Source organism: Centrocercus urophasianus, unplaced genomic scaffold (assembly GCF_019232065.1).
Source record: "Centrocercus urophasianus isolate 14NV4802_14NV808 unplaced genomic scaffold, USGS_Curo_1.0 seq_12, whole genome shotgun sequence".
Classification (NCBI taxonomy): Eukaryota; Metazoa; Chordata; class Aves; order Galliformes; family Phasianidae; genus Centrocercus; species Centrocercus urophasianus.
The window spans coordinates 5097470-5116639 of NW_024884364.1; the positions used below are offsets into that span (position 1 = coordinate 5097470).

At 44.7% G+C, this 19170-nt stretch overlaps 1 protein-coding gene across 1 annotated transcript in view; it reads left to right on the forward strand.

Annotated features, from left to right (window-relative positions):
- Positions 1–15371, forward strand: part of ARHGAP31 (Rho GTPase activating protein 31) — a 57143-nt gene extending 41772 nt beyond the window's left edge. The window contains exons 7-12 of the mRNA XM_042810307.1: positions 251–449; positions 2234–2358; positions 4744–4803; positions 5646–6272; positions 6583–6887; positions 7748–15371. Coding sequence (XP_042666241.1) covers positions 251–449; positions 2234–2358; positions 4744–4803; positions 5646–6272; positions 6583–6887; positions 7748–10210 — 3779 coding nt within the window. The 3' untranslated portion in view covers positions 10211–15371. The remainder of the gene's footprint in view (positions 1–250; positions 450–2233; positions 2359–4743; positions 4804–5645; positions 6273–6582; positions 6888–7747) is intronic.
- The last annotated feature ends 3799 nt before the right edge of the window (positions 15372–19170 follow it).

Sequence of the window (19170 nt, forward strand, 5' to 3'; positions counted from 1 at the left end):
CTTTCTCACCAAAATATCTGCAGCATATGTGTAACACAGCCTTTGACTGACAAGTGTGGCCCTACTGGTAATGCACTTGATGAATAAGGTTGCTAGGGAGATAGAAGGCTTATCTGACAAAAGCCTCTCTCTCTGCACGTGCCTCTCCTTTCCCCTCTCCAGAGGAGCTGTCCCAGTGAAATAAAGACATGGAGCTCTTGCTCTCATCTCTTCTCACCCCACAGCTGGAATGTACTTTTTTTCTTTACAGAGAATGCACCAGTTGTGAAAAATCTGACTCACCCATCCACCTCCCTGCCAATGAAGCTGGTGAGCCTGGAAGAAGCACAGGCTCGGAGTTTGTCAGCCTCCCACCCTGCCCGGAAGGAGAGGAGAGAGAACAGCTTGCCTGAGATTGTCCCTGTAACAGGGTCCTTCTTCCACACAGTTGTTGACCTCCCTGACAGCAAGTAAGTGCTAAGAGGGATGTAAAGTGTGAACAAAAAGAGCAGGTTCCCAAGCATGATTAGGAATGAAACTTCTCTTAGAGTGACAGCCCCACACCTGCACACATTAATGGAGAGGAAATTGCATACCCTTCTCAAGTGGCAGAGTTGACAAGCATTTCAACTGCTGGGTTCGTAGCTTCACTAGTCCACCTCCCTCCATGAAGGCAGAGCCTCCTGGAGGAGGAATTAATTTCTATTCATCCTCACGTGAGCACAAGGTTTGGCTAAAAGTGGGCTGGGCATGAAGCAGGCCAGGACACTGCTCTGCCACGAGTTCCACCTGCTGGTGGCTGGTTCATAGCACTCTAGGTGGCGCTGACCTGTGTAGCTTCATTCTTCTCTGCATTCCTCTGCACTCATGGCCAAGAAACAAGAAAAAATTTCTCTTCTAGCCCTATGAGATATTTACACAGTGGCATAAATACTGAGAAGAGTCCCATTTCAGCTGATGTTGCTGCAGTTGTTGGTACTGCTGCCCAACCTAATTATTTATCTATTGGTCTATCTATCAGTTGATATATGGCTACTCAGCTGCCTCATTCTGAGAGATTATAGCCCCTGCAGCGGGAGACTCATTAATCTACTGACCCATAAAGCACTGTAGCAAAAATATTTCTTCACACTTGATATATTACAGGAAAAATGAGCTATCTAAGAGAATACAGGCTAAGAGGATAACCAATTTAAGACAAAAGGGTGTATTGGCCCTTTACAGCGTGTTTTCTTTTCTCACTTAAAGAGAACAGTCCTATCACTAAGATATTAATTGTCTTTGTAGGACTGATTTGTGCTCTTCTGAGTATTGTAGTGAAAGAATAGCAGAACTGTGGAGGTAGAAAACCCGTTTTGGGGAGCAAGTCAGACAGGTAAAATGATTCTTGCTCTTGAAGATTGAAAGGATAGGAATCAGGATAGGAAAAGAGGAATCAGGATAGGAAAAGAGGAATCAGGATAGGTTTGTGAAGGAACTAACAGCTGAACTAAACAATATTCACAGCAGAAAACTGGCTTCGGGAACAGCAGCTTCTTTCGTTTTAAAACTGGGATTTCCAAGGAGACACAGGGAACTGGCATTCCACTTCATCTGACATTTACAAGAAATTGATTTAATTCCCTTAAGCTTTCTCATTTCAGTTATTACATTATACCAGCATATGATCAACACTTATGATTAAATTCAGATTGACTTGACAAGCATTAATAGCCACTTGTATTATGGGATCCTTTTATTTTTGCAAATCCATAAAAGCTATAACTCACAAGGACTTTAAAGGATAGCTCTGTGCACCACAGAATAGTACATGTTCTATCAGTTCTAGCTGGAATTTATCTTGCATTCTGTCATTAAAACCTGTCTAAAAGACAATTTTTCTTTACTGTGTTTCAAGACACTTTTAGCCTTGGAAACCTCTCCTTTCTGGAGACAGGCATGGTTCATCACTCAGTCAATCACAGTTGCTGTACAATGATGCCAGAGCCACCTCTGTGAAGACTTGGCTTAGGTATCTTTCTGTCCATGACACAGTTAAATCAGCAATACAGAGAAATCACATGCAGAAAAGGGAGAATTATTTATGTAGCTATCTATGCTTTGCATGCACTAGAATTAAAAGAGGTGAGAGGAAAAGAGGGGCAGCATTGAGTAGAGCGAGCTCAGAGGCTTTTATGGGATACTAAAAAGATAAAAGTCTCTGAGGTTAGGTAATTTCCTGAGCAGGTTTTTTTTTTATTTTTTCTTTTTCCAGGAGAAAATTATCTACCAAGTCCAAGAAATGGAAGTCGATATTTAACTTGGGCCGTTCTGGCTCAGAATCAAAGTCTAAGCTGAGTCGAAATGGGAGTGTCTTTGTAAGGGCACAGAAGTTATCTGGTAAGAACACAATATTCAGTTCACTCTTTCTCTCCACAGCTTCTCTCTTGGCACTGATAGCAAGGGGAAACCTGTACCCATATGACACTAATGCCATTAGGCTTCAGTCTAATGGAGTCATGTTTTTTTCCTTGTTTCATGGACGTCTTATTTTTGCGTGATGGCAAGAAGCACCCTAAAGGATGATATGCCTGGCAGTTACAGCAAATATTCCATCTTGGTATGTGATAAACAGGCTCCCATTGCCCAGCTGTCAAGCCGAGGGGCTAAGAAGTGTTATGTGGTATTTTGGGTTGGAATTAGCCCTCTCCAACCCAGCCAAACCCTTACATTCCTTACACAGCACTGATGAATAGTTGTCCTTCCAGACTGTCCATCCACCAAAAGGCACTAAATAACCAACTGTCTTCAGTGCCTTCATGAAAAATAAAGGACTTTCTATGCGTCCTGTATCTCTGTACTTTGAGTGAATGGATTACTTTTGTAGCATTGACAAGGGAGAAGATGTCTTTCCTCCTGGCTGCAATCCCAAGTTCTAACCCCTCCTGAGCTTCAGTATCTTAAGTGCTGTGCTTCCTAGAAAATTACCTGGGAGTGTAAATTCTAAGCATTCAGAAATGATGACTCAAGTTCTAAAAACCGTGAAGATAACTTTAAAATAATTATTATTTTTGAAAGAAATCATAGCTTATTTCTACCTAATTTTATAAAGTGTTTTGGGCACATATCTCCTAGTTTTTGTGTTGGTTCTTTTTTTTAACTATCCTCAAAATTGGGAATTTACTTATTATAAGGAAGATGAAGGTGTGAATTTTTGCATAATCTCATGAATCCAGGAGCTGGTGTTTAGAGGAATGCTACCAAACACTGCAAGACTTACAATAGTTAATGTTGACAACATTACCTACCATCATATATAAGTGAGGCAGTCCTCAGATCAAATACAAGTGTGAAGCCAAATTCTGGATCCAGTCTTTTTTTGGATCCCTGCCTTCTCTCTGTTTTGCATGTACAGATGGCCTCACATAGGGTGCCCACTGCAGACCTTGAAATAGCTCTCCATCCTATTTTGATCATGGGATCACTTTCTCACTTTGATAAGGAATACTCTGTCCCAAAATAGCGCTAGCTCAAGGATGCCCAGGAATGTTTGGAGCCCAGTGATTTTGGGGGCTGAGCCTTTTTTCAAGCATAATACTGAATGACAGGAGGCTGTATATTTTCACCAGCAGTTGCACAGAAATGCTGAAGCATGTAGAGATTTAGGCACAGCAGTAGTGCAATAAAGCAACACTTTAGTGCTGCCATGTTGTATTTTTATGCACTCTCTGCTTACAGCATAATGTGGGGGAAACACATGAACTTGCTGTTGAAACTCAGCACATGCTTTCCCACACTTTGTGTCTATACACAAGTCACATAAAATGTGAGCTCTGCTGTTTGAATTCTGTTCCTCTGGGAATGCAGCGCCAATGCTCAAGACATCGTGCCATATGAATGAGAAAGGTAGCCAGGATTCCATACAAATGGGAAAGGTAGCTGGAGTTTCTCCTCTGCTCATGTGAAAGTCAGTCCCAGAAGCCTTAATTAAATAAACAAATGAAGTCCAATAAGCCCTCTCACTTTCTCCCTTACCTACTTTGTGCACTATTGTAAATAGCAAAGTTTGCTCTCAGATGTTTTCCAGAGCTCCATACATCCTTTTTGGGTTGCCAGAAACTTGCTGTTCTTGCCAGCTACTTTCCCCTCCATCTCCCCTTTCAGAGCAGTGGCAATCACACATCTCTGAAACCTGTCAGGAACAGATGTGTAGAGCGTTTGGTGACAAATGGCAGATCATTTCTGGATAAGTAAGTCCAGTGAGAATGACCAAGGAATAAGTTTCTAAAGGCTGTCATGAATTTCCTTCAGTGCTTACCGAAGGCTGGGTATGCTCATGCCAACAAGAGTCGGAGTGGAACACAAAAATAACTGAACATGTACTATGAGGAATGAGAGGTGGGAAGGCATTTATGCCAGTTGAGTTAAAAAGTCCCCACAGGCAATAGTGTGGTGTGACTGGGGAGGGCAGTGGTGCATGATGGCTTTGGGGATGTCAAACTGCTACACGGTGGAGATGATGTTGACTGGCTGGGTTAAGCACAGCTCTCCATATGCCTGGCAGGTGCAAGGCTGTTGTTAGCACTAGCAGATCCCCAGCTGTGTGGACAAGTGTTGCGGGTAGTAAACCGCATGGTGTACATACAGAGGGGGAATGCTTGGAAATGGAAAATAACTTTGATGTCTGTCTGGCATGCCCGTCTATATGCAGCCTTTGTTCTTTATGGGCTGAAGCCTGCAAAGCCGTGGGATCTGAAGCCTGTTTCTAAAACTCATTTTCCACAGAAAAAGCAACTATTCGTCCTGCGAAGAGCATGGACTCACTTTGTTCCCTGCCTGTGGAAGGTGAGACATCCACAGTCTGTGCTGTAAGGGTGAAGGGTGGCACCTCTGCACTCAGCTCTCTCTCCACGCCTGCATGTGGTCTGTCTTTCCTTATTTCACTGTGCTGTGTATCTTTATGTGCTCATGCTGCTGACATGTCCTCACCCTTCTGTGCATGCATTTTTAACCTTCAACTGTGCACCTGACAGTTATCACTGTACCTTAACTATGTCGCTACTAGAACTGAGATTGCCTTGATTTTGTTCTTGGTTGTTTTGGTGGACACAAAGTTCCCATTTATGAGGAAAAATAAGTATACAGGAATTTAAAATGCTTGTAACAAACCAATGGAGCTCTGAGCTGTGATCTCTGTGGGCAATGCATGCTAGCTGTAGAGTTGGATGCATTTTATTGAAAGGTGCCTCTAATAAAAATCCTAGAAGATTTCCAGAGGCGGGCATCCTATTCAGTCCTTCCTGCTCAGTGTGAAGGAGGCCACATGTCTGGAGCCTGGAAGTTGTTTGGTGTCTTTGATCCCTCATCCCTCTCATCTCTCTAGGGATATGTGGATGCTCATGATTCATAGAATCATAGAATCATAGAATCGTAGAATCGTAGAATCATAGAATCATAGAATCATAGAATCATAGAACAGCTCAGGTTGGAAAAGACCTGAAAGATCATCAAGTCCAACTGCAACCCAACCATTCTACCCTACCTCTAGCAACCCTCCACTAAATCATGTCCCTGAGCAACACGTGAAGGGCAGAACCCATTCCTGGAGGGTTGAAGGGGGGCTCCTCTCAGAGAAAGACTGATGCTAGTTGTTTGTTTCCCACTGACTGCCTCATATCCTCCTCTAGGGGAGGATGACAAGAGCAGATTCAAACGGACAGTGACTACTGGAGGGTTTTTTGTCCCGGTGATGAAAATTCGGACGGGAGGCACAGGCAGCTCATATGACCTCAGCAAGGAGAACGAGTGGGAGCGGGAAGGATCTGCCATGGGAGCCAAGGGAAACTCAGAGCTGAGTGGAGTAAAAGCTCCCTGCCGGACATCGCAGGCCAAGTGCCCCCCCGAGCAGCTGAAAGTCTTCCGGGCAGCAGAAGATGCTGAAAACGAGCAGACTTCCCCCAAAGGTGGCCGCATGTTCTACACTTCTGAAACAGCTGCCAAATCAGGGTTTCCCAGCAGTCTCTTTCCCTTGGAGGCCTCCCCTCGGCACCAGAGGAAAGCGCTGAACATCTCAGAGCCCTTCGCTGTCTCTGTCCCACTTCGGGTGTCTGCAGTTATCAGCACCAACAGCACCCCATGCCGCCTACCCACCCGGGACAAGCCTTCCCTCTCCAGCCTCGAAGAGCTGACTTCCCTGGTGCCCGAGAGCCCCAGCCCCTCTACACTGGAAGGTGGAGTCCACATGAAGATGGAGCAGGCCGCAGAGAGGAAGGAAAAGTCACCTGGGCCTCTTCTGCCAATGGCAGCATCCAGAGGTAAAAGTCTGTGGGGTAGTGGAGCTAAAACTTGGCTGTGGTGACACTCACCCTGCTCTCATGGCAGGGAAGAAACTAAGCTGTGCCAGGGCAGGCATAAGTAGTCACAGATTGACTTGGCCCCTGGTGAAGTAATGGGGCTGGGTAGGTCGTTGTCCTCACAGCACCACCCTGTTCTGCCTGGAGGGATCTCTTCAGTTCTGTTTGTTCTTCTTGGGTCACAAGAGCACCGCTTTGTTTCAGGGAGAGCTGCCAGATGCACGCTTTTTGCCACAAGTAGTAACAAAGTTCATTTGTGTTTCTGATCCAGGTTCTCTCTCTGAGGAACCGGTAGTCGCCAGAAAACCTGAGACCTTAGAAACTGTACAGCCAGCAGCAGAAAATCAGGAGATGTTACATGGGCAGAGCAGCAGCACAAACAGCCTCCAGCAATCCTCAGAGCATTGTCCTACTGTGGAGCAAGCACCAGCCTCAGACGCCCATACGGGACCGCTCCCTGCAGTTAAGACAGAGCAAGAGAGGCTCCAGATGAAGACCATCTCCCCAGAAGGCAGCTACAGCCAGCAGGAAATCCAGAAGGCTAAGCAAGAGGAAGGGTCATGCGTAAAGGATGTGGTAAGGAAGAAGTCGTAAGAAAAAAGTTGGGGAAAAATGTCATGGTGGTGACTGGGAGGCTGTTCATAGTTTCACTGTGTGCCCGTAGTCGTGAAAACTTGGTCTGTGATCTAGGCTAAGCAGAGTCAAGAATTGACCTTGCATTGATTTCACTTCTGTCCATTTAAGCACTTGGTGATTTATCTTTGCAGCTACCTACTGTCTGCTCTTTATTTTCCCTTCCTGTAACTATGACTGCAGTCAGTACAATCTGTCAGCTGTGAGACTCTCCAGATGTGAGACTGTCCAGGTGTCTGATACTTTTGACCCAAGGTCTCTGAACTCTTCTTCTATTTTTGCTGTTCTATTTTACTGTCCCGTACAGCTTGAAAATTTCTTTTTTTATTTCATTTTCTGGACACACTTTTTTCCCCCCCACTTCCTCTGTATTTCTACCAGACCTTTTTCATCAGATTTCTTACAGTGGTACTCATCGCAGGACATCTATTTAAAGATCTGTTGGTATATATTCTTAAACAGATTATACATTCCAGTGTGATTTGGGAATGTAGAACCCCTGGCAAGGCTAAGTGAGCACTGAATGGGAAGAGCTGAGAAATAGGCTGAGATATTCCAGTTCCTCATTCACCTCACTTTTTCAGTTCATCTTCTCAGGCCTCATTCTGGCCTCATCTCAGATCTTCTCCATAAACCTACTTGTTTATAAATGTATTTCCTTCACTGGGTTGATTACTGTATGTGTAACCATGAACATGCTTATCCAGGAGCCTGTCTTTTCTAAGTGACTGTATGAGGAAAATTGAGGAGTATTTGCAGTAAGTTGTGAACTGCCAGGTCATGGCATTTCTTCTGTTTTTCAGACTGAGGAGGATCCTGCAAATGCCCTTCTAGAACCACTGTGGCCAGAGATACAACATGAATTGAAAATAATCGAACCTGAAGAAGAACTCTTGCTTTTTCCAGCAGCTGACCCCAAGACAGTTCCAGTTTCTGAACCCTCTTCTTCAGTACAACCAAATAATTTTTCCTCTGGTCCAGAGCAATGTTCTACCCTGTCTGAGCAGAACTCTGCAGGCAGAACCCCACAGACCACAACTCAGGTGCCTTTATTTGGTGCCACCAACACAGAACAACCAGACAGCCACCAAAACTGCCAGTCTGAGGTGGCTGCACAGCAGAGCTGTGCTTCAGCCCTACCCAAACTGGGAACTCCCCTGACTGGCATTGCTGCTCCGAAGAACCACCACCCAGTAGTGGAAGACAGTATGAGTGAATGTGTCACTCCTCCCTTGAAATGGAATTTTCGTAGTCAACCAGAAGCTAATGAGCTTACTCCAGGAGATGAATTTTCTCTTTCCAAAGGAGCAAATTCAGAATCAGAGAAAGGAAAAGACAGCACTTGCCAGCTGCAGAAGGAAAGTGATGATCATACCAGAGTGCAGACTCAGAGTGAGATGCCTGAGATAGTGACTGCTGATGGAAGGGACACATTTTCCTCCAAGGCACTGAATGGAGCTGGAATCCAGGAGCTGAAGGAGGGCAATGCTGTCAGCAGAACTCATGATGCTGGTGACCAGGATGACGAGGATAACTGGGCAGATAATGTGCAGAGCTTAGAGCTCGTGGAGCCGTGGGAGGATCACCAATGGGTCACAAGCCCACTCCATTCTCCAACCTTTAAGGACATTCAGAAGACAATACCAGAGTTTCAGCCACAAGATCAGAGATCAGAGGCAGGCCTTTCTCTTAGACCACGATTCAGTCGCAGCCTCTCTCTGGATAGTAAAGATACAGTGATGAGTTTGTGGACTATCCCATTCTCTTTCATAGATGCCCCTGAACAGCAGCAACCTTGCAGTGACATTTTGCCACTGGCTCACGAACTGCCCAAAAAGTCCAGCTCTCCAATTAGCATGGGCAAAGCTAAGCAAGATGAGAGTAGTATGTGTTTTCCAGAAGAACCTCTGAAAACTGATGAACTGAGGTATCCCATCAGCAGGGAGGAAACACCAGCTAAGCAAGAAGAACCCTCCAGACTCCCTCTTCCAGAGCCAGAGAGAAAAAAAATGGATGTAAGCAAGGAAAACCCTTGGAGGTCAAAGTTTGAGCCGTCTTTACCATACCAAAATGCCCCCGACAGTTCTTTACAGGCAAAGATCACAAAGGAGGAATCGTCCATGTCTCGGGACATTGCCCTGGCAGAAGACAGTGTTACCAAAGTGTGTTCTGCCACTGAGTCACTTCAGAGTAATAAAGATGAAGAAACACCTCGTAAAGTGAAAACTAGGCCGTCATCCCTCAACTTGGATTCACTCGTTCCAGCTCCAGACTTCTTAACATTTGAGAGCCTGGCCATGCCTTCTGCCACTGGGAGCTTCCTGTATGGGCAGAAGGAAGTGAAAAGCAGTGATTCAGTCCCATCTCTGTCAACCACCTGCCCTGCTGGCAGTAAAGGCATTTCCTGGCGCTCCCCGTTCAGTGCCCATGTAGATCTAGATTTAGATTACCTGGCAGTGGCCCACGCCACCACTGGCCGTCGTAACTCTGCCCCCGTCAGTGTGTCAGCAGTCAGGACCTCCTTCATGATTAAGATGTGCCAGGCAAGAGCTGTGCCTGTGATACCACCCAAGATTCAGTACACCCAGATCCCCCAGCCCCTGCAGGCTCAAAATTCTGCTCCACAAGTGGAGAAGAAAGAAACAGAAGCCAAGCAGGCTGGCAGGCAGACTCAACGAGTGGCATGGGGCCACCTGGAGCCCCCCAAGAGCCCACTGACAGAGAAGAAAGCCAAAGCGGAAAAAGAAAACAGTGACCCAGCTCAAAAAGACTCAGTGTGCCCTTGGCACAGCAGCCTTGGCTCTTCACTGGAGTCGTCTCAGCCCAGCCATAACCCTAGCCTGGATGCCCCTGTTCTGCGCCGAAAGCGTACTTCTGAGGGGGAGACAGGTGGAGATAACCCCCAGTCTTCAAAGATGGAGAGGCCATCAGGGTTCTCCAAGCCTTCCTATAGATCTAGGCCTGGGAGGCCCCAGAGTTTGATTCTCTTCAGTCCCCCTTTCCCCATTATGGACCACCCCTCCTCTTCAGCAGACTCCAGGGTGTTGTTATCACCCATAAGAAGCCCTACTCAGACCTCCTCTTCGAGTTCCATTTGTGGTGATCTGTCTGAAACTTCGCGGACCACACCTGAGGGAGTGATGCTGAGGAACAAAATGACCATCCCCAAGAATGGCCAGAGACTGGAGACTTCTACCAGCTGCTTTTACCAGCCACAGAGGCGCTCTGTGATTCTGGATGGACGAAGTGGGAGGCAGATTGAATAGTAACTGCTTCCCTAGCTCCTTTTCCATGGTGGATGGGATGGGAGTGTCCACACCAAGACCAACTCTGTTTCCATTTTGCTGTTGTTATTACTGTGTTGTGCAAAAAGAACCCAATCTTTACCATTTCCTGCAAAGTATCTTGTTATGGAGGGTCAGTCTTTCTTTTTGTCTTGCTTTTTCTTCCCTTACTTATCCTTTTCTGGTCCCTCACCGTCTACTTTTTTTTGTAAGCAATTCCGAAGATATATTCTTGTTGTCTAACAAGCCCTGTGGAAGCCTTATCCTCTCTACAGAAAACAAAGGAAAAATAAATCTTGGAATAACTACAGAATGGGGCTAGGGAGGGACACTGTTCTAAAGCATTGCATCTCTGGATGTAGATAAGGTGAGGAGGTAAGTTCAAATGTTTGGAACCTCCTTCTGTCTTTTCCTCACAGCCAGTGAATGGCCATGTCTATCTATCTCTGCTGTATTCTTTGGACAGTGTAAGTCAATACTGTAGGAAGCAGAATAGCTGAAGCAGAAAGTGAAGCTGGCATCAGCAAGACACGAAAGGTGTAAGACACCCAGGGATGTTCCAGTAGCAAACATGCAACCCAAAGGTGCTGCCTCCAATGCTTCTGTTGCATTAAAAATGTGCTCTTTCTAGCACGTGCAAGGTGTGAAATGAAAGCTGAACAGGAAACGCCTAGTTGTTCTTTGAATTTTCCAAGTCATGGTTGTGAGATTTGTTGTACTCACCCACACCTTCCTTTGATAGGCTGAGGAGTGAGTGTCCAGCGAATGAGACTTCTCAGACTGGTATCAATGGAAGTGAAAATATGGTCATAATGTAGGCCAGTATCAATTATTTTTGTCATTGCTTAGAGCCAGATGACTGCTCGGCAAATATATCCAGCTATGCTCCACACAGCAGAGGAAAGCAAGAGGATCTTCTGAACTGCGTGTCCTTGGGCTATTGCCCTCTTGTGTCCTGACTGACATAATGCTTGACCCTTGGTCTTTCATTGCCACTGTGTGGCATGTCCCCAGGTGCTTCTTCCTCATTCAGACTCCTTGTCCTTACCATTTTACACTGTTTCTACGAGAGCAAGGCTGGTTTTCACCTCCCTGCTCCTCAGTGCTTTCAAATTGATTGAGGGTATGATAAAGAGGATGATTTGTGGGGCTGCAGAACAGATCACGAGCAATATTCTGAGGGATGCATTTGAAGTGAATTAAGCTCTCTCCTAAAGGCCAGTTATCATTACAGGCAAATACATGTTCATATAAGCAATAGCTGCCATGGGAATAGAATTAAAGCTTCCTTTATAAAGCCTCTAACTCTAAGTTTACTGAAGGCTCATCTGTTGCCTGGTACGTGATAATGGGCAATTGCAAAGCTGGGTACAGTCTGTACTGTCTCTGCAATTTAAATGCCACTGGTGGCTATGGAGGAGATGGGAACACAGGTATTGCTGCCAGCACTGATATTGTCCTTGTAATGGTACTTACAGGGACCATCATTCATGGAGATATCTGAGTTTGTACATCCTCCATTGTGTATTATGGGCTATTGTCTGAAAGGTATCTGAGCAGCTGGTAGGAAATACTATTAGCCACCACAATGAGTTTCAGTCAGAATTTCCCAGTGGATGTATATTTAGGGCTTTTTCCCTAAAATACTGGCATTTAAAAATTGTTAGCAAACTCAGCCCATGAGATCTTGGTCTGTCCTGAATGTGTCACTTAATTAGCGTCATTGTGGCTAAAGGGCCCAAAGTCTGTATCGTGCTTTGTCTGCACACTTTGATTGCTAAAGGAGAGAGATGCCAGGGTGCTTTTGAGAAGCTTTGGCATACAGATGCAGAGAATACATCTTCAGCAGGATTTTATCTTGCCAGATACAGAGGGAGCGTGAAAAAACAAGAGGGCTTTTCCCTGTCACAAGTTGCTGTATTTGATCCTCCCCATTGCACTCCTCACTTATGTGTTATGCAATACAAAAAGAAACAGAGGAGAGAGCTAAGCCTGTGCTGTCAGTTTTATTGAGGAAGAATATTAATTCAGAAAAGAACCTAGAGTTCTTTGGGTCCATGTTGTCTCACAGATGCCAGCCTATGCTTTACCTGGGCAAGCCGTGGATGGCAGATCCAGCACATGCAGCTTCATAATGATCATATTATCTTCCTCCCAGGCCATAAAATGCCTGTGCTGCCTGCCATTAAAACCAGGGACTGCCAATCCTCCATGTTGCTCATAGTACTGCTCTGTGCTGCATTTACATGCACCCAAGTGCCTTTCTTGTTGCCTTATGGGAAAACTTTTAAGCACCACGTGAATGTTAAATGTGAATGACTTGGGAAGGTGTGATACGATGTATTGTGGTAAGGTTTTCCAGAAAGTAAAAGTAACGGAAATGGTGCCCAGATTTTTTGGCGTCAACAAAATAGTTTACTTTAGGCAGGGATTTATATTCTCCCAGTTCCTAGAAGTTTTGACTGCCAAGGCATCTGGAATGGAGCCAGCCAAACCCATAAAATAATGTGTCAAAAGAAAAAGGAAATGTGATGAAACCTTGGCACCTTAAAACCATTCTTTCTTTTCCTTCTTGATCTCATATAAGCTGATCTATGAACAAGAAGTGAGGTCTGGCAATTTGTATATAGTACGCTCTTAACAGCATTCCAGTAAGTAATAGTATTTTTGGCATAACTGGGGAAGTTTCTGCAAGAGAAAATTACTGGAAAATTATATGTAATATTAAAGATCAGCCGCAAATGAGATCTGTATCCAGACTGTACTTTTAAAAGGTGTTTCAGAATTTGAGCTCAGATTCAGGCCCTGGGTTTTCATTAAGCATGGATTCTGTAAGAGATTTTCATTATGTAGCTATGTACAGTTTACTCTGTTAACAACTTCAACTCCAGTCTTCAGCTGATATATCAGACTTTCAAGATCCTAGCCAAGGGGGGTGTAATGCAGGCACGTCACAATAACTTTATGGCCACAAGTAGGCTTGTATCAAGGGCTGAAATAAAGCCCTTGCAGACCCTATGGAGTTGGGAGAACTTGTTTTGTTGCACAGGTGTCACCATCCACAGCTGTAGACTCAACTTCTGCAGATTTTCCAACACTTGGAAGTGGATCTGTATTGACACCACATCTGAAGTCAGCTTCAAGAACCAGGGCTTGGTAGTTGGACAGAGCCAAAAACCTGAAGCTATCGACCAATGAGTAATACTGACTGTGGTTGGATCTTCACAAGAGCCCGCTTTAGTGAGCCACTCCTGAGATCATCCCCAGGGTCAGACCTGATGTCATCTTCACATTAGGGCCACTAGGTTGTCCTCTGCAACCCTGCAGTATCAGATTGAACCTGAGACTGGAAGCTCTTCTGAAGTTCAGGGCTTTGCAGTTGTACATTGCGGGTACCAAATTCCTGTCCTCCATCACGACTCTTTAAACACAAGGTTTTAAGGAAAGATTTTATTATTACTTTTTAATCGATCCTTGGTTTTGTTTGCTTGATTTCCTGTGAAGCACTGAGAGGGATAGAGCTGTGTAATGGGATACGGGCCTCGCCCCATAGTTGAAGTTTTGTGTCAGAGCTAAGTTGATTGTTCTTGGCACTGTGGAAACAACCTTCCTAGGAAGATGGTCACATCATCTGCAGATTTGCAAGGATTATTTCAGAGGCCCAGGAACATTTAATTTCCTGTGAAGAGTTTGAAGACTCACTAAGTCTGCAGATGGACTGATTTGAATCATGGTGTGATATCACAAGCTTTTGTGGACTTCTACTAGTGGGAGATGAGAAGTGGCTAAATTTCCCTTATTCTTCCCGTGTTTTGTGCAGCTTCTGTTAAGTTCAGGCGTGAAATGGTTGGGTGAGCAAAGCTTGGAATTGCCTAATGGAAGAGAGGGTCATGGATGGTGTTAGTCCATGTGGGAGCTGCCTTATTCAGGCGAGGGTAAACAGAAATGAGGTTTATCTTATAAACCATATTGCTCTGGGGCTGCCCATCCTATGCTATCACTTCTGAAAGACCGAGGCACTTCTTTTTTCACCCTTAGAGCTTCAGAGGAACTTAGATCTGCAGTAGAGGGCATTTACAAAGCCCTGCAACATTTTCCCTCACCCAGAGTCCAAAAGGTGCAATCAAAGTCTTTTTTCTTTATGAATTCTGAAATGCCTGTAATGGTGAATATTGTGTTAAATTTATATATATATATAAGAATATTATATATAAATATATTAAAAAGGAAATGTAATTAAAATGAAGGAATTGCCTAAAAAGAATCCTACACATCTGTGAAACTTGGGCTGATGCATGAAACTATTTTGTTTCGCAACTTTTCTAGCACTGAAAGCGTGAGACCAACTGGCTTTCTGCCCTTAGAGAAGCTAATTAATTCTGTCTAGTCTGTGGTGGGTAGAAGGTCTGAATCTGCCTTCCTCAGTGGGATCATATCCTGGGAGAGGAGGGTTGAAATCATGGGAGACGAGAGTGCAAAGACTGCCTCAGCTTTCAATGACAAGCTTCTCCCCAGTCCTTGGCAGCACACCCAATCTACCAGAGCACATATTCCCTTTTGGGCACGCCCAGGTTTTGCAGTTGTACTTTTTGCTTCTCTCCATCCCTAAAAAATCAAATAAAATCTCCAGGGGTGGGGGAGAAGCTGCAGCTGATCCCAATTCTGTTTAGCTTATACTTGCTCCTAAAGACTTGGTGGTAACCAGTTGTGCTTCAAGAAAGGAATGGAAAGCTTGTCACTAAGTTCAACTGGAGATGGAGTGGGACTTCCACATGCTTGGAAGGAAAGCAAATGGTAGGAAGCAAAGGCTTCCTATGGGCTCCATGCAGTGGCCCAGACCTTGGATATTGCTCTTGCAGGCACTGGTCTCCTTTGAAACACTATTTGCTTCCAGGTCAAGGGAAGAATTGAAAATCAGACACTGTGAAAAAGACTGTCCCCATCCCGCTGGCTCTGGTTTTTGATTATTTCTCCTGCTAGCCCTGTTGGGTTGTAATTTTGTTAAGCTTTGTTCTCTGTGTGGACTTGTCTGCCTTTGTGTATTGCTTAAAAAAAAAAAAGAGAGAAAAAAGGAAACATCCACAAAAAAAGATGTTTTGCCAGGTCTCAGCCATGAGATTAAACTGGAGTTTTTATAAAAACAGAGCTGTGCCCTAGTGATGTTTCAAAATATTTTGTATCTCCTGGGTTTGGTTTATGAATGCAGTGCCAATGTGTATGCTTTCCTCTGAGACAGGATTTGAACCTTTCTCTTGTTGTACGAGTGGCCAGGGCACTGAGCTGTGTTTTCCTTGGTTTGACTGGGGGGGTGAATGTTAAGACCCTGATTATGCCTTTTTCTGATCAGGGGTTCTGAGAGCTGCAGCTGTTCTGTAGATCTGAAAATGAAGTGAGGTCTTGGAGACTTCTGCAGATTTGCCATTACTTGAAAAGCTTTAAAATTTCCAAGAGTATAATTCATGTTTTTATTTAGTATTTCAGGCTGGTGTTTCAGTGATGCATAATCACGCATGCCCTCCTGTCTGCAGTAATATAGAGCCACAGAGAATAGGGGACAAAAATACTCTGGGAGCCAAAACTTACAGAGTCGACAAGGGAAGATGAACAAGAAAAGTTACCATGAAGCTTTTGATGCATCATGTATGCATTTCTGTCAATTTGTAAAGGATAAGCAAGATCTTCACAAAATTATGAAGTTTCCTGATTCTCTGGATTCTTGCAGCATCCTCATTGATTCAGTCTCAGCTCTAGTGTGGAGGTGAATATTATTAGCGTGTGTTCATAATTCGACGCTAGGGGAAAAATAAGACAGCAACAAAAAAGACAGGAGTTCCAGTGGCTGTAGTGTCAGTGAGCATATCTGCAGTTCATCCTGCTCTGTGTTCCCCCCAAAACAACAGAAGAATCGTTAGGTTTAATGAAATGCATTTTTTTTCCTATCAGCAGCTGAACTCAGGACTTGATTCCCTTTCCTACCAACTTCATGACTTCAGTTTCCCTTTAGGAAAAGTGCCTGGGTTGTGCTTCCTGCTTTCCATGGCAACTAGCACACAAAATGGAACAGAGAACCTCTGAACTCCACAACTGTTGTTAGCTCCAGCCAATTATTAGTGCTGTATGAGAAACAGTGTTTGTGTATTCATTGTGCCACAGAGCCTAGCAGTGACTTGGCAATAAGGAGGAGAATCTCAAACTGCCCCCAGCACTGCTATTGTCAAAATGAAGCAAAAGAGGCACTGTAGAACTGGTTGTGCCCAAGTCAGCTCTGTGCCCCACGTGAGTGTGCCTGACCACATGGAAGTGCTTGAACACAGTTTCAGCCAATTCCTTTTGCCTGCTTTCCCATCACGATGTGTCTGAAAGTCTGAGTCAGGACAAGCATCTGCATTGGCTGCGTTAGAAACACCAGTTGGAACATCTTAGATAATTTCAGAGAAGTCAAAACCAAGATGAAGCTAGTTCCCATATTGATTGTTAACCAGGAGACAAGATAACCCAGCACCAGGGAGAGCCGTGTGCTTGTGTCTCATGCACTGCACTGTGGAAAGCTGGACATGCCTCTACGGTATCCCACTGGTTGGAATCTGAGGTCAGCTGGCGGCAAAAGTAAGGCAAGCAGTGAGGGAAGGAAATTTATCCCAGTGGGGGAAACTTAAGTTGATCTGGCACAAGGCAGCAACAAGAACACGATGGTAATGCCCAGGATGGAGAAAGGCAGTGAGATCTTGGAGTACATTTTCTTTCTGAGCAGGATCAGTTCTTCCAAAAACTCATCTTACGTGTTTAGGCTTAGAAATGAACAGGAGCTGTGAAGCTTGCACCTGGCTGGGTCCTGATTCCCCCAGAGGTTAGGTAGAACATGAGTGTTAAAACAAGAGCATTTGGGTCTTTCCGTAAGGAAAAAGGGTGGCTGCTTTCACATGTAGTATTTGCAAACTGCAGAGTGAGATAAGTCATATTTTGCATACCTAGTAAATTCACAGGAATCATGTCCTGTACTTTGGGTCCAGATACTTCTTAAAACCGGACCTGTTTTCTCACATCTGCTGCAGGGGGCACATATCTCTCTAGCATTCAAATCCCTTATCTGAAAAGACCAGGAAATATTTTAATTCAGTGAGAGGAAATGACTTCAAAGAAAGCTCAGTATCTGCTAAAAAATAAACCACGAGGAACAGGAACATGAGAACAACCAGAGCTGGAAGAAAGGAGAGTAACACACATGATAATTATTAAAGAAGGAAAGTTTGCAGAAAAGTAAAACCTGAAAAGGAAGAAAAAAACCACCCATAAGCCATAAGAGTTGAACCAATCTGGAAAATGTCAGAAAGTGTTCATTCTTGGTCTTTTACAGGCACAGAGGGATTTGTGTTAATGGGCATGGTGGGGATGGGCTGACGGTTGCCCTTGGTCATCTTAGAGGTCTTTTCCAACCGTAATGAGTTTATGATTCTACTATTCTAGGTGACTTGTTTCCCTCCTCCTTTGTAAGAATCAGTTTAGATTAGAAGAAACAAGTGCTCACAAACTGTAGTTGTTTACCTTCTCCCAGCTTGGTGCCTCCTGAAAAGGAGTACAGTCAGTGGTGTGCATTGCCTGAAAAGTAGAGAGAGATGGAAGGTTTTCATCCTGCACTCACATTCAATATGAGCCCCAAGCAGACAGAGCAGCTCGCTGCCCATCACTTGGTTCTCTCAAGAGTTTATCTCCACCAGTGCACATGCAGGAACTGCTAATGACCTTGCCTGTGCTGGAATTTCACCTCGCGTGCAAGCTCACATAGTCAGAAACACCCTCACCTTTTTTTCTGCTGTGGATAAAACCCTCAGCAGTCATCCTAAGCTCGCCAGGCAGCGGGCTCTCCTAAAGATGGATGACACAGATCTTAGGGAGAATTCCTGCAGGAGGTTCCCAGCATACCACACGTTGTTCAGGTTTTCCCCAGTTGCTAGAGAGAGCAGGGCTGCCACGGGGTAGAAGAAGGAGGCTTCGTTTATGAGTTTGTTTTAGGTCACGCTTGGTCCCAATAAGCATTTTTTGGCACAAGTCCCTCTTGTAAGGAATGCAAAAAATGAAGATGGCAGGACAGTGAGCAGGATGGGAAATAAATCATCTGAGTCAGAGGATGCTGAACGCCACCAACAGCCTGGTGCAGGTTTATGCACTGAGCTGGCAGCTGGATGCAAGCACACAAGGCACCATGTGCTGTGAGTGAACCAGAAAAGTGAAGAGAGATGGGGCTTGAGAAAGGGCCTGCAAAGGTGGTTCGTGCAAGTGAAGGACAAGTGAGGGGAAAGGAGGAGAGGAGTTGGAGAGCCTGCTGGAGAAATGAGGACAAAGGCAGGCCTGTGGAGCTCCGTGGCCTGAAGGAATGAAGACCTGCAGCAATGCTGGATACAAACATTCAGTAATTTGAGGGAGTGTTGGGTTTTTTGGTGCTCGTGTATTGAAGGGGTGTGGCCAGGATTTGAGACACTTGGGATCTTAGAGATCTCAAGCTGCTCAGTCAAGTGTGAATAAAGGATATTTCTGAGTGAGATTCCTTTTTCAGAATTGGAATATTGCAGTAAATTAATAATCTAAAAATACAGTTGGGAACTGTGGGAGAATTTAAACATGGATTTTTGCCAGGAGAGAACTGTGAATATTCACACCTACAGAGAAAAAATACGCAGAGCAAATATGCAAACAAACCATGGAACTTCCACCTGGTGGATTTTTTTCTTCATCTTGTTTTAGTCCAGAAGTTTTTTGTGTATCTCTGCACATTGCCTGCTTTGATGACCAGATTTGTCCACAACTTCCAGCAGTAATCCAAACAGCTGAGAATGAATAGGATTTATTTACAAGCCCCAGCCAACACACAAACCTGTTCACCATCATTCCTGTCATGGGCTCCATCCCTTCCTCACCCTCCCCTGGCATCTCAGGTAGGGAACTCG